At 37.1% G+C, this 14,329-nt stretch overlaps 1 protein-coding gene across 1 annotated transcript in view; it reads right to left on the bottom strand.

The window, feature by feature from the left end:
* The window catches only part of F13B (coagulation factor XIII B chain), a 37,718-nt gene that overhangs the window by 11,246 nt on the left and 12,143 nt on the right, over positions 1–14,329 (bottom strand). The window contains exons 3-10 of the mRNA XM_068541844.1: positions 12,072–12,257; positions 10,809–10,985; positions 10,268–10,444; positions 7,457–7,636; positions 7,179–7,364; positions 5,797–5,979; positions 2,247–2,447; positions 1,335–1,517 (exon numbers count right to left, since the gene is read on the bottom strand). Of these exons, the coding sequence (XP_068397945.1) occupies positions 1,335–1,517; positions 2,247–2,447; positions 5,797–5,979; positions 7,179–7,364; positions 7,457–7,636; positions 10,268–10,444; positions 10,809–10,985; positions 12,072–12,257 (1,473 nt within the window). The remainder of the gene's footprint in view (positions 1–1,334; positions 1,518–2,246; positions 2,448–5,796; positions 5,980–7,178; positions 7,365–7,456; positions 7,637–10,267; positions 10,445–10,808; positions 10,986–12,071; positions 12,258–14,329) is intronic.

The raw sequence follows: 14,329 nt of genomic DNA on the forward strand, positions 1-14,329 counted from the left end.
CCCTCAGCAAGATATATCAGAAAGACATATTTCTTCACAGCAGTATAACAATAGACACATCACTAAAGGCATTAAAAAGAGTATAAAAGGATGTCATGAACGTTATGTCAACAAACTTGACAATTTAGATATAATGGACACATTCTTACAAACCACTTCCTACTGAAACTGAGAGAAGATAATAATAACCTAATATCTATTAAACAAATTGAAGTTGTTATTAAAATCTTCCCTCAAAAAAACCCTCAAGGCCCAGGTGGCATCTCTGATGATTTCTTACAATTATTAAAGAAGAAATAGTACCAGTCTTAGACAAAAATCTAGAGAATTGATAAAGAGGGAATACTTCCCAACCCATTGTATGAAGTTAGCAGAAACTTGATACAAAACCCAAAAGGAAAATAACAAACAAATCTCCCTCATGAAGATAGTAGCAAAAATCCTAAGCAGAATATTAACAAATAAAATTCAACAATATATAAAAAGCATAATTCATCACAACCATGTGGGATTTATTACAGAAATACAATCCTGCTTTAACATTCAAAAAGAACCAATGTAATTCCAGGGAAAAAAATAAATGTAATAATCATATGATTGTTTCAACAGATACTGCTAAAATTAAACGCACTGAAGGTTTTTTTAAACTCTTAGCAAAATAGAAATAGGTGGTTTCTATATCTTTATTTTGATTTTTTTAAATGTATTTGTAACACCATATTTAAAGATGAATTACTGAAAGATTTAATTATGAGATCGGAACACAGATACCCACCACTTCTACTCAGCATTATACTGAAGTCCAAGACAGTGAAATAAGATAAGAAAATAAATGAAAGTCAGATATAAACACAAAGAAATATTTTCTTTTTATCTAAAAATATGCTATTTTACGACTCCTGAGAATCTTGGGAGATAGTGTTACTTTTATTAGGATGCCTCATCAACAAGGCATTATCATCTTTCAGCTTGAGGGGACCATTCCTATATCTGTTTCCTGCTGTCCTCGTGTTTTCTAGCACAGCACCAATAACACTGAATGACAACTGTTAGACTGGTTCCCCACACCACACGGCTTATCCATCCTATAGTTCCTACAACCCAGTACCTCATGTATGGTTTGTACTTAAAAAATACTTGTTAGAATGAGCTGGATTCTAGATATTTATGATCTAGAGGAAAGAGTAGAACCCAGTAATTCAACAAGCACACTAATAAAATAACAAAAATGCAAAAATTAAATTTTATATTAGTGCTATATCAACTCAAAGAGAAGAGGAAGTGAAAAATATGGTTTTATTTTAAGAAATAGAGACATATGTGGCAGTACTTACCCAAACACAATGGTGGTGTAGTCCACACCCCCTCTAAACAATAGGACTCCTTAGACCCTTGTAGGAAATGGTGCTCAAAACATCTGTATTCCACTGAGGAACCATTTTCATAGGTCCTGATTGTTGAACTCTTAATAACTCCATTTTTAATAAGTGGGGGAGATGCACACGTTCTTTTAGATTCTGCAAAAATAATAAAGTCTGCAATGAATTGCTACAATAGGCAGCCAGTGCTTTTATAATCGCTACAGAAATAAAACAATATATTTCATGTAAAAGCATTTTTAAGACATCTCTCAAGTAATTTTTAAATATCAAAAGCATTTCTGCAATAACTTCATACATAAAATTTATGATTGCAATTAGAATCTCATAATATTAAATACACGTTTAAAACTAGCAAAGTATTAACGATTTTGATTTTACTTTTCCCCTTTCTGTTTGCCAAAAGTGAAAGCATATAAGATCCGTCTTGAGGCCATGCTTTCTGTATGCATTCTCTTCCTTTCTCCTTATTAAAAGTGACAGTCCCATGCCCAAGGAGTACACAAAATCTCTCACTCTACCTTAAGCCCTCTTCTGAGACAATGCTCCCCTGCAAACCCTGAGGAGAGCAATGCTTTACAGGGTTGTTGATTGCTCACAAGAGGGTGATCCATCCTCTGAAAGTCTGGTGATATGTACAAAATCTCATGATTTCTCTCTTTATAAAACTGACTTACAGAATTAAAAGATGTCAGCATAGATCCTGTTTAAGGGTATGTGCTGATTGGAAATTGATCAGGTCATTCCCAACTTTATAGATTAGATGATGAGGGTGGTGGATTGCTTAGGGTCTTATCCTTTGAACTCATATTGATCACCTGTGATATTGGTCACCCAAAAAATTGTCAGGAAGCACTATTGTTTTACCTTTTCTAATACATGAAGGATATTTCAATTCTCCTCTGTTGCACTGCACCGATAATTCAGAGAGTGCAGTTGATGGAGACAAGTCATACCCCTGTTTACATACAAAATCTATTAAATCTCCATGTAAGATCTTCCCTTCATAATTCCACTTCATCCCTAGGTTATTTCTGTTCATGTCATCCACGTTAACTGTACACGGCTCTGTAAAACAAAGGGTCTTTTCAATTCTTCACTCATCTCACAAGTATGAAAGTGATATATTTTTACAAAAAAAATTATGACAGGCATCAAAAGCAGTGTTTTATATTTACCATTTATCATTATTAAAGCTCTTCACATATATACATAGTAAAGGATACACTTTATTGCTGTCAAATGAATTTATATATTTTGTATTATCTTCAATATATCATAAATTAAAACCACTTAATTTGAAACATTAAAAATATTGTTTAAAGACAACAACCACTTAGGTTCATCCTGATTTCCTTCCTATAAAATAAAATCTTCAAATAGAAAATGTATTTACAAAAAAAAAAAAAAAAAAGAAAATGTATTTACTGTGTAATATTTGTGGGACACTTACCACTTGATATTCGTCAGTGAATAAAACAAAGATCCCTGCCCTCATGGAGATTACCTTCTAACTGGGAGACACACACACACAATAAACAATAAATGTAAAAAATATATGGATCTTATAATTTGGGGCCATCTTTAAACTACATATAATAAGTGAGATAGGAAAATTAATAGTGGAGGCGTGGGGGAAGGGGGATTGTGCTTCTAGGTAAGGCGGTTGGGACAGGCTTAAATAAGTAATCTTTGAACAGACTTGAAGGAGGTTAAGGAGTGAACCAAGTCATTTTTTGAGGGAAGGGCATTCCAGGCACGGGGAACTACCTTGAGGTGAGAGCACACCTGGCTTACTCGGGGAGGAGTAATGAGACCAGACTGGCTGAAGTAGGATATGGGCAGGGAAGACCAGCAGGGGGGAGGTTGAGAAGTTCATAACATCTGGAATAATTCACAGATGGGAAATGCTGTTCCTTATAACACCATCTTTCCCATTCGTAGTGAGGGTACTTTCAGTTCCACAGGACAAGTAAGATGGACAAAGCTCTCTCCTCTTGCCCTGATGACAATAAATGATCTTCACTCAGTATTTGTTTTAGGCTGTGGGCATCAAGCCTAAATGTCATGAGGCAATTGTTCCAGACAGAAAATGATAGGTTTCCTTAAACCTTATTGTTCTCTATGGGGTTGTTCCATTACTAGTTTTTCCTTTACAATTTCGGTCCAGTCTCTATCCTCAGAGATGAATGCAATATCAATCACATCATCAAAAGCTTAACATCAACATCATTTATGAAAATATGAGAGCAATAGAAAAACTACAGGTGAAGATATATCTGAATGTGAATGTGAACAGCAAACTAAGAATGACTTGAAGGAGAGAAACCACAAAGGAGATGCTGAAAGAGCTGACTTAAAACTTAAATTTATGTATATTAAAAACACTATAAATAAAAGGAAGAGGAAAACAAAAAATAGTTGCAATATACATGACAGTCAAGTGGATAATATAATTTATATAGCTAAAGCTCTTATGGGTATGGAAAAATCGCTAAACTATGAACAATCAGTTCATTGAAAAACCACCTGTGGCCATTAGAAAAGTGAAAAATGTCAACTGTTTAATACCCAAATAAATCCAACTAAAGTAATTTTAATTGCTTAATTAACACTATGTAAAGATTAAGATATTCAAGTTCACAAAGATTAAGAAACTACTTCATTAATTCACTGATGCTAGGATCATAAATCAGAATAAACTTTATGATGGGCAGTTTGGCAATTAACAGAAATTTAATTAAAATTCCAGATCTCTTTGATCCAGAAATTCCTCTTCAGATAATCTGAAAACAAAAACAAAACATGTGAAATAAATATAATTAATTTTATTTTATTAAAAAATAAAGATTATTTACATGTACAAATATTTAGTACAAGATGTACTGTGTGGAATATAAAAATGTTGAAAACACACTAAATGTCCATCAAAAAGTAATTAATTAAATTATGGCATATCTGCATTAAGGAATACTGTGCAGCCATTAAAATATAATGTAGAGATATATCAAACCATGTTCATAATATAGTTTAAGTGAAAGAAACAAGATTCATAGCCTCTTCATGATATCATACATTTTTGCGAATATGTATGTTGGAAGCTGGTGTAGAAAAAGGTGTAAAAGACCATTATCTAAGTCATTGACAGCATTTGTTTCTGGCAACGTTACTGATATTTTCTGTTTTCTTCTAGTTTATTCTGTATGTTTATTAATTTTCTTGTAGATAACAATGATTTGCTTTTGTAGTTTAAAGGGCTAATATTTTTAACTAAATGTCTTTTTTAACTTACAGGGAGTTTATCATGCAATTTTCTATTTGTAGAAGTCACAATGTAAGAAGTTCTTTGCAACTGTAGTGACCAGGTACGTTACTTTTAAATGTAACTCTGACTAGCAAAGTTAAAAAATGAGGCAAATCTATAGGCTTGAAATGACAGGTGAATATTGTTTTCCCAAAGTAATTTCAATTTAGGTAATTATTTAGATAGCTGCCTCAGTTTTCTACTTGAAAACATTAACATTAATTAATCCATGCCTTAATCCAAAATATATTTAGAGTAACTACAAACGTTTTTATCTGCTCAACAAGATAAAACAAAAGTGAGGAAGCAGTGGCAAAGAAAGCTATAAACGACATACTCTACCAAGGAAAGAATTGGATTGATTATTCTTCTGTCCAAATGACATTCTGAGGACAATAAGAGAGACAACAAGAAATATAAACAACCAGGGGGAAGTCCAGTTAGGAGAAAGACAACACAAATGTAATCAGACACCCAAATGTGATTATGTTTAATGCCACTGAAATGGACACTTAAACATGGTTAAAATGGTAAAGTTTTGTTGTTCTTATGTTACCACATTTAAAAAAAAAAATGCAGTGGGGTAAGAACTAGTATAGCCTAAACCCTAAGATACTAGGGATTTTTTTCTGTTGACAGAAACGATAAGGTAAAACACTTGAAGAATGAAAGATATATACAAAATTCTCTTTTCCATGCTATAAAACATTATATGAAAATCACGTAAGAATACAAACATAAGGGTAAAACAAATTCAATGTGTCCTGCTATAAGCAGAGTAAGTTCCAGGGACCTAATGTACAAAACAATATATGAAAAAATATTAAAAAATAAATAAGATAAAATTCAAAAATTAAAAAAATAAACACCCCAATGTTGTGCACTTAAAAGTTGCTAAGAGTGGATTTTAAATGCTCTCATCATAACAACAACCCCCAAAATTACGTGAGGTGAAGGATAAATAAACTAACCTTATTGTGGTAATAATTTCACAATGTATTTGTGTATCAAATCATCACATTATACACCTTAAACATACACAAGGTTATATGTCAATTGTATCTCAATAAGGCTGGGAAAAATTTTTTTAATTCAACGTGTTCTCTATCTTACCTAAGCAAACAGGTGGGGATGACCATTTTCCTTGTTCACAATGAGATATTTTTGCTCCTCTCAGTAAGTAATATTCATTGCATCTATATTCCACTGAGGATCCCGTCGGGTAGCTTGCTAATAATCCACCAATAACAGCTCCATTTATTACATCAGGTGGAGAATTACAATTCTCAGTATTTCCTAAGAAAAGAAGTTATTTTAAAATTAATACAAACATAACAACATAATGATATAATACAGTTGCCCATACAATAGTACTTTAATATTTCACTATGTAATTTAGGACAATTGATCTCTCAGTTTACCAGAATCAGAGAAACTTTATTCAGCTAAGTATTGTTAAAATTTACTAAGCCAAACTAAACAGCAAATGTTTTACTGAAGGACAAGTATGCAGCGGATTTTTCACTTTTCTAGCTTCTGAGGGACTCATGCTATAGATATTCTTAAAATGTACAGAAAGATAAACGGTGTTCTTTAACCTAACGATTATGGTCCGTTTAAAAACTGTCCTTTGTTATTATCCATTTTTATTTTTAAAAAAAATTTTTATTTTTATGTCTTTATGGCTGTGTTGGGTCTTCGCCTCTGTGCGAGGGCCCTCTCTAGTTGTGGCAAGCGGGGGCCACTCTTCATCGCGGTGCGCAGGCCTCTCACTATCGCAGCCTCTCTTGTTGCGGAGCACAGGCTCCAGACGCGCAGGCTCAGTAGTTGTGGCTCACGGGCCTAGTTGCTCCGCGGCATGTGGGATCTTCCCAGACCAGGGCTCGAACCCATGTCCCCTGCATTGGCAGGCAGATTCTCAACCACTGCACCACCAGGGAATCCTCTCCATTTTTATTTTTTCCTTCTCATCTCTCTTCATCTCAGATCTCAGTCAACCCATGGATGAAAATTTCCATTTTTCTCTCTGTCTTCAGAGTCTTTCTCCTACTCGGCTAATTTCTCTAGCATCTTTAATAGCTTTTCTCTTACACAACAGATATCCTCAGTAAACATGTCTGTGGAGGTCTCTCCAGGACCTGATCAAGAAATGAGGAGGGTGACAGGAAGGGTGGCACCGAGGAGTGGTGCCCTGGTTGTGCCCTTCAGTTAGATGAAAGAGCAGGTATGTGGCTCAGAGGGTGGAGGGCTCAGAATGGCCAGATGCAGAAGTACTATCATCAGGATGTTAAAAACTTGTTTGTTTCCCAATTCTTTATATTCAGTTAAATTCTACAGAGAGCTCCATATGCTCAGGAAAAATAGCAGGGTAAGTGCTGCATCTGTGTGTTTCAAACTCTTCTAAGCCACGAACTGTTGCTGTAAGTGTGTGAATTAAACAGAGGAAAATTTTACACACTAGGCTTAGCTCTGGATGTGAAATGCAGCACACATACCAACACACTCAGGGGGAAGGGTCCATTTTCCACGTTTACAAGTTATTTCTTCTGGTCCCCGGAGGTGATACCCTCTTTCACACATGTATGTCACTTTATCCCCATTATAATAGACCTTGGAGGATAGGTTTGCTGCAGCATTCGCAACCAAGGGTGGGTCCTCACAGACCATCCTCTGCTTTTCTTCTGAAAAGGGAAAATTTAAACAGAAGAGACCACTTAGCTCCACATGCACGCAGGTTTCATTGTAGGGAAAGCTTATTTGAGGTGCTGCTAACCAATGCATTTGGGAGGTTCTGTCCATTTTCCGTTTTCACAGCGTATCTCTTCTGATCCCTGCATCTCAAAGTTAAGTCCACATTCTATACGAACTGTTTCTCCGTGACGATACGTGGTTGAGTACGTTTGAATTTTGGAGGTCAGAGGCAGAGGGGGAGGAGGACATCGATTTCTTCTTCCTTATGGAAAAACGTCAGTATATTTAGTCATATAATTACCAAAAAATAATAGTTAAGATTTCATAAGCACATTCATTGTGCCAAGGACCCTAAGAAGTATGGCAGACAGACTGGGGTCACCCCCTGGATCCCCACATCCTGACGCTCACTTCCTTGAGTCAAGCCCCTCCCCAAGAACAGGAACTGGGACTTGCTTCTAAGCAATGAACGCAGCCAAGAGGATGGGATGCATGTGACTTGTTTAAACACAGCCACAACGATGGACGTGTGATCGTGCACACACACTGATGCAACACAGTACGGTAAGACCGTTCTTGCCGAGCTCTTTCCCAGCTGATTTGGAAGAGAAGCAAGCTGCTTCATCGCGAGTTTCCGAATGGGGTGGGCCACAGGGCAGGGGGCACAGGGCTGCCTGCAGAGGCATCAGGAGGAGACTGAAACCCTCCGCTCAGCAGCCTGCCAAGCTCCAAATGCTGCCACAAACCACAGTGAACTTGAAAGCAGCTTCTTCCCGAGTCCAGCCCCAGATGACACTGCAGTCCCACCTGACACCTTGACCGCAGCTTTGTTAGACATGGACGCAGAGCCAGGTCAGCTACACCCAGAATCCTGACCCACAGAACCTGTGAAAGACACAGCTGTGTGGTTTCAGGCTGTTAAGTTCGTGCCAATAGAAAACTAAAAGAGCCAGCACGTTACATTCATTATCTCCTTTCATCTTAAAATAACTTTGTTAAGCGGGGACTATTACGTCTCCCATATTATAGACAAAGAAACTAAAGCTTATGAAGTAAGTAAATTATTAGTAAGTGGTGGATCTGTTCCTAAACCCGTGTCTATCTGAATTAAAATCTCCTGCTCTTATCTATTCTAAAATACTGACTATATTAATTTCCCATGGCTGCCGTGACAAATTATCACAATGGAGTGGCTTAAAATAGCACACCTTTATTCTCTTACATTTCCGGAAGCCAACGTCCAGAATCGGTTTCACTGGGCTGAAATCAAGGTATCAGGAGAGCTGTGCTCCTTCCGGAGCCTTTAGGAGACACGCAGCTTCTTTGCCTCTGCAAGCTTCTGGGGGCTGCGTGCACTCCTTGGCTTATGACCCCTTCCTTTTTCACTCCAACCTTTGCTTCCGTCGTCACATCTCATACTTGATCTTCTGTAGTCAAATCTCCCTCTGCCTCCCTCTTATGTAATTATGATGCTTATGATTACATTTGGGGCCCACATGGATAATCCCAGATATTATTCCTCTCTCCAGAGCCTTAATTTCATCACATCTGCAAAGTCCCTTTTGCCCTATAAGGTAACATTCACTGGTTCCAGGGACTTGAATATGAATATCTTCTTTTGGGAGGGAGGGAGGCATTACTCAGACAACTACACTTCCCATCCTACATCTAAGGACTGTTTGCTAGAAAGCGATAGCAGGAATGTTGGCATCTGACTTAATTTGGTGGGAGTGGGGCGAACAGGTGATAAGTCGGTAGGTCTGCCATTTCATTTTGAAGTAATATGCTACAGGTAACTTGCTAACAATCTCCCTCTCTGCTGTGAGAGCAAGGCTGTTGGGCACCACTGGAAAGCTTTAAAAAGAATATTTCTAATAAAAAAAATTAAAGTCATTGTTTAGTGCATTTAGAGAATGATGGCAGTTCTGGGAAACCCCACTGCATAACCCTGGTGACCCCTCTTTCACTCCTCCCAGCAACTGTTTCAAATCTTCACTACTCTCTTCCAAGGTTTCCTTTCCTGTCTTTCTCCTGCCTGTTAATAATGACACTATTTCCTACATTACAGAGACAACAGAGGCTATAAAGCCCTTTACCTCTCCCCATCCTTCCCAATCCTCAAAGTCCTATTTATCTTTTAAGGCCCAGTTCAGACATTATCCATCACCTCTGTAAACACTGTCCCACACCATATCAACCAGAACCTTCAATGTTTGTTCAAACACCTTATACTTGACTTTATTACACCAGTTGTCACATTGTATCAATGTATCTGTTTCCTCTGCTAGACCAGGACCTCCTTCATACAACATTGCAGGTGTGATTATATGACTATTGAATTGATGTCTCTTCACAGGTAATCATACCACCTGCTTGAACACAGCCAGTGATATAAATGGAACCATAGATGTCCCATTTGACGGTGGCTCTTAGTAGATGACCTCAGTTTTGATTTTCACTCTGGGTAACATTCTGTTGCTTTTTCTGCTCTTTACCCCACTGTTTTGAAGACTGTATTTTCACATCAGGGAATATGCGGCTAAGTAATAAGAAAGTACCTTCACAAAGCTGCCACCTTGGGACAACTGGATCTAGTTAATTCCCAACAAGAAAAATTATTCATTATAATAAGAGATTTACAATTTATAATAGATTTTTAAAAATATATTTAAAAGATATATCCACTCTACAAACTAATGTAAAAATTAAGATTTCTTCAGATTAAATGTATTAAAGACTGTTGAAAATAGCACTGATTTAAAAGACAATATTTATTTAAAAAAATAGCACTCGGGAGAAGACTTAGATATCACCAGAGACTTTTTTTCATAGAAATTAAAGCTGATTCAGACACGGTATTTTATTTGTGTGAGTATGAAATTTTAAAAATTACCTTCACAGACAGGAGATTCTGGGTACCAACCAAAGTTATAGCACTGAATTAAATCAGATCCACTTAGATAATAATCGTTATGACAGAAAAACTGAACTACATCTCCTTCTTCATAGGTTTGCTTTACAGGATGAAAATAACCATTTTCGATTGATCTTAAAGAAGAACATATTAATTCTAAAAATGAAAGAACAAATAAAAAACAAAGAAGTGTTATTTTTCCTGCTAGCACAAAATTCACCCACTACTTACCTGCCATATCTGAATTAGAAATCAGCAACTTTGCCAAATTTTGTTATTCCTAGTAAAAGCTTGTCAATTTATATATTTATTGAATATGGTTAAGCTTATTTTAAGTATCTGAGCTAAAAGGATTTTTCCCTCTTTGAGAGCTTGAAATGATGAAAGCCTACTGTCAACATCGTTAAAACCAGAAGCAAAAAAACATGAAAAAAGGAACATAATTCGCATAACAACTTGTACCCATTTCTGAGAGGGAGTTTTCAAAGTGAAAGCAGTCGTCTTCAAAGTGAGAACCTACTGGCACATCGTGGGGTGAGGGCCCATCCGTACGGGTGACACTCCACCTCCTCCGTCCTCTTCCCGGAAGATGTGTGGTACCCAGAGGCACACTCATATCGTACTTTGTCCTTCACTTTGAACATCTTCTGTGCTGTGGAATAATTTCCGTGATGTAATTCAGGGGCCAAACATGTCTCTAAAAAAAAAAAAAGAAATTAAAGTCATTTGTTTTATGAACTCCATCCCTAAACCTAGAATATTAAAAGGAAATCTCAAAAAGTATTTTCTATGAATCTTAACAATATATGACAGAGCCAGCTCTTGGCAAAATTGAAAAATAATCAAAGTTTGCCTTTGTCTCTGGATTCCCTTTCTTCATGCACCCTGCATCCTAACTCTACCTGTCTTCAGTCTTTAAAATTCTACTCTAGTGTATTTGGCCAAAGGCCACAATTCAATAGAAAACTTGTGCAGTAGCGATTTTCTGATGATGTCCCATCTGTGGATTTGTATAATTTAAATAGATAACACCACACTAACTACATATATATATTCAAATAAGTGGGTTATTTTTTACATAAATTTATTTATTATTTATTTATTTATTTTGGGCTGTGTTGGGTCTTTGCTGCTGCACGTGGGCTTCCTCTAGTTGCGGCGAGCGGGGGCTGCTCTTCGTTGTGGTGCGCGGGCTTCTCACCGCGGTGACTTCTCTTGCTGCAGAGCACAGGATCTAGGAGTGTGGGCTTCAGTAGCTGTGGCATGCGGGCTCAGTAGCTGTGGCGCACGGGCTTAGTTGCTCCGCGGCATGTGGGATCTTCCCGGACCAGGGCTCGAACCCGCGTCCCCTGCATTGGCAGGTGGAGTCGCAACCACTGCGCCACGAGGGAAGTCCCTGATTGGGTTATTTTTAAGTTTATCTGATATTGGTTTGAGGTATAAAATAATGTGCATTATTTCGAACTCTTCTCTAATGAAGGAAATAATAATTTATGTATGTTGTGACAGAAAGTTTCATTAAGGGTCTTTCCTTTTATTCCACTCCAATTCTTTGTTTACTAGTAAAAAATAGGAACTGCTGGAGTAGGTGTGTGGTAGACGTTGGGAATCCTTGGATTAAGGAAACACCCAGCATTAGAGAGAAACAATAGAATAACTTCCTGCATCGAGAGACATAATAAAATAACAATTATATTTAAACAAGAATGCCTACCAATATAAGAAAGCATTGAACTCACAAGCTCTTATCTTCAGATTTAGGAGATGATTCTTAAACACATACCATGTTCCTTCCTACAGGTTGGCTGAGTAGACCATCCATCAGGGAGGCATTGAACCACTGCTTCATCCTGCCCTGTTGTGGTTTTGTACCCTGATGCACAACGATAACGCATGTTCTCTTGAATTTTGTAAAATAATCTTGTGTCAAAGATGTAACCGTTCCTCAGGTCAGGCTTAGGGCATTTTTCTGTGGGGACAAAATATTTCTGTTCTAAATTGATGAAATTAAGCTTGTTCTTTACTGAGTTGTAAAACTAACAATGCAAAAGTTTAATATTATTCTTGGAATTTTGAGAGAGAAAAATGTTCACTCCACAGTTCCTTGATTTAATTTAATTTTGGAACTATCCTGCATGCTCTGCATGAAATTTCTTTAAAAGTTGATTCAATTTGACACTAAAATTCTTGGATGTACTAACTTCAGTTCTCACAATCATCCCACCCCTACCTCATCTACTTTAGAAAATATATCCAGAGATCTTCTTCGAACTAATTGTCATTACTGGAAAAGAGAAAGAATTTCTTTTGGGTTTACTTCCTAATATTTTTGAGTCCACTGCATTTGATAATTTTTAACATTATGTAACTAAAGCACATATACCTACTCTATGGATCCTTAAAGAATCATGCAGACAATTTAATGTGAAAACTGTGTTCATTTATTTTTTAAGCCTCTGATCGCCTACCTGCACAGTAAGACTCCATAGTCAGTCCATGTAAACTGTGACTGAGTCACAGACATGCTACTCAAAACCTCGGAGTTCAGAGAGCTAATTTTTACTAAATACTTGGGACTGTGATGTGTTGGATAGTACATTTACCTTAGCATTGTATGGAGTTTAATCATTTTTAAAGCCTCATTAACGGACCCTTGTAACAAACCAATCCAGAAAGGTGAAGAGACTTGTCCAAGGTTAATATTAGTTTAAATATATGTTGTACTTGCTGTGTGGCAAGCCCTTTATAAAGATTATCTCATCGAAGCTGTATTATTTGCATTTTATAGGTGAGAAAGCCCAGCTCAGAATGTTTAAGCCACTTTTCGGTGGTGCAGCAGGATTCACAGGCGGCAGTCTGGCCACAGAGGGTGTCTCAATCCTGACACTGCAATGCTAAGCCTGCATCATTCTTTCCTGGGTCCTACTTCACTGCTCTCACATCATCTCATCTAAGATGTTGAATTTACTTTTATGCTCTAGTTATGAGTGAGATGTATTTATTACAGTTAATCTATGGTCCACGTTAATACTAAAAGTGCAATGCTTAAATTGATGCACCGTCCTCAAGTCATGGAGTGGATAATTATCCCAAATAGATATATTCACTGGACATATCGACCACCGTAAGCACCATACCCACTTCTTCTAAATGAAACTGACTCAACCAAAGTGCCTTACTCTGCAAAACAGAGCTTGGGGAATGTGTCAATCAAGAGAGGTCACCTGACTCCATGGAAGACAGCTGATAGTTTGACTCTAGTGTAGCCTGACATGAAATATTGAGATGAGCCGATCAGATTTCCTTTTCACAAATTTGAACTCAAAATTCAAAAAAACACATTTTTCAATGGATATGTGAGAAGAAGTTGTCATACAAAGGAGAGTCTTTCAAATGATAAAATACTAGAGTAACAACCCTACATATACTTCTTAAGGCCAATGTCAAGCATTTTTCTGTCTCCTGCAGAACTCTCTGTAAAAGCCCCTCATTCTTTTTTTTTTTTTTAACGTCTTTATTGGAGTATAATTGCTTTACAATGGTGTGTTAGTTTCTGCTTTATAACAAAGTGAATCGGTTATACTTATACATATATCCCCATATCTCTTCCCTCTTGCATCTCCCTCCCTCCCACCCTCCCTATCCCACCCCTCTAGGTGGTCACAAACCACCGAACTGATCTCCCTGTGCTATGCGGCTGCTTCCCACTAGCTATCTATTTTATGTTTGGTAGTGTACATGTCCATGACACTCTCTCACTTTGTCACAGCTTACCCTTCCCCCTCCCCATATCCTCAAGTCCATTCTCTAGTAGGTCTGTGTCTTTATTCCCGTCTTACCCCTAGGTTCTTCATGACCTTTTTTTTTTTTTCTTAGATTCCATATATATGTGTTAGCATACGGTATTTGTTTTTCTCTTTCTGACTTACTTCACTCTGTATGACAGACTCTAGGTCCATCCACCTCACTATAAATAACTCAATTTCGTTTCTTTTTATGGCGGAGTAATATTCCATTGTACGTACGTGCCACATCTTCTTT

The sequence above is a fragment of the Eschrichtius robustus genome, chromosome 3 (assembly GCF_028021215.1).
Source record: "Eschrichtius robustus isolate mEscRob2 chromosome 3, mEscRob2.pri, whole genome shotgun sequence".
Taxonomy (NCBI): Eukaryota; Metazoa; Chordata; class Mammalia; order Artiodactyla; family Eschrichtiidae; genus Eschrichtius; species Eschrichtius robustus.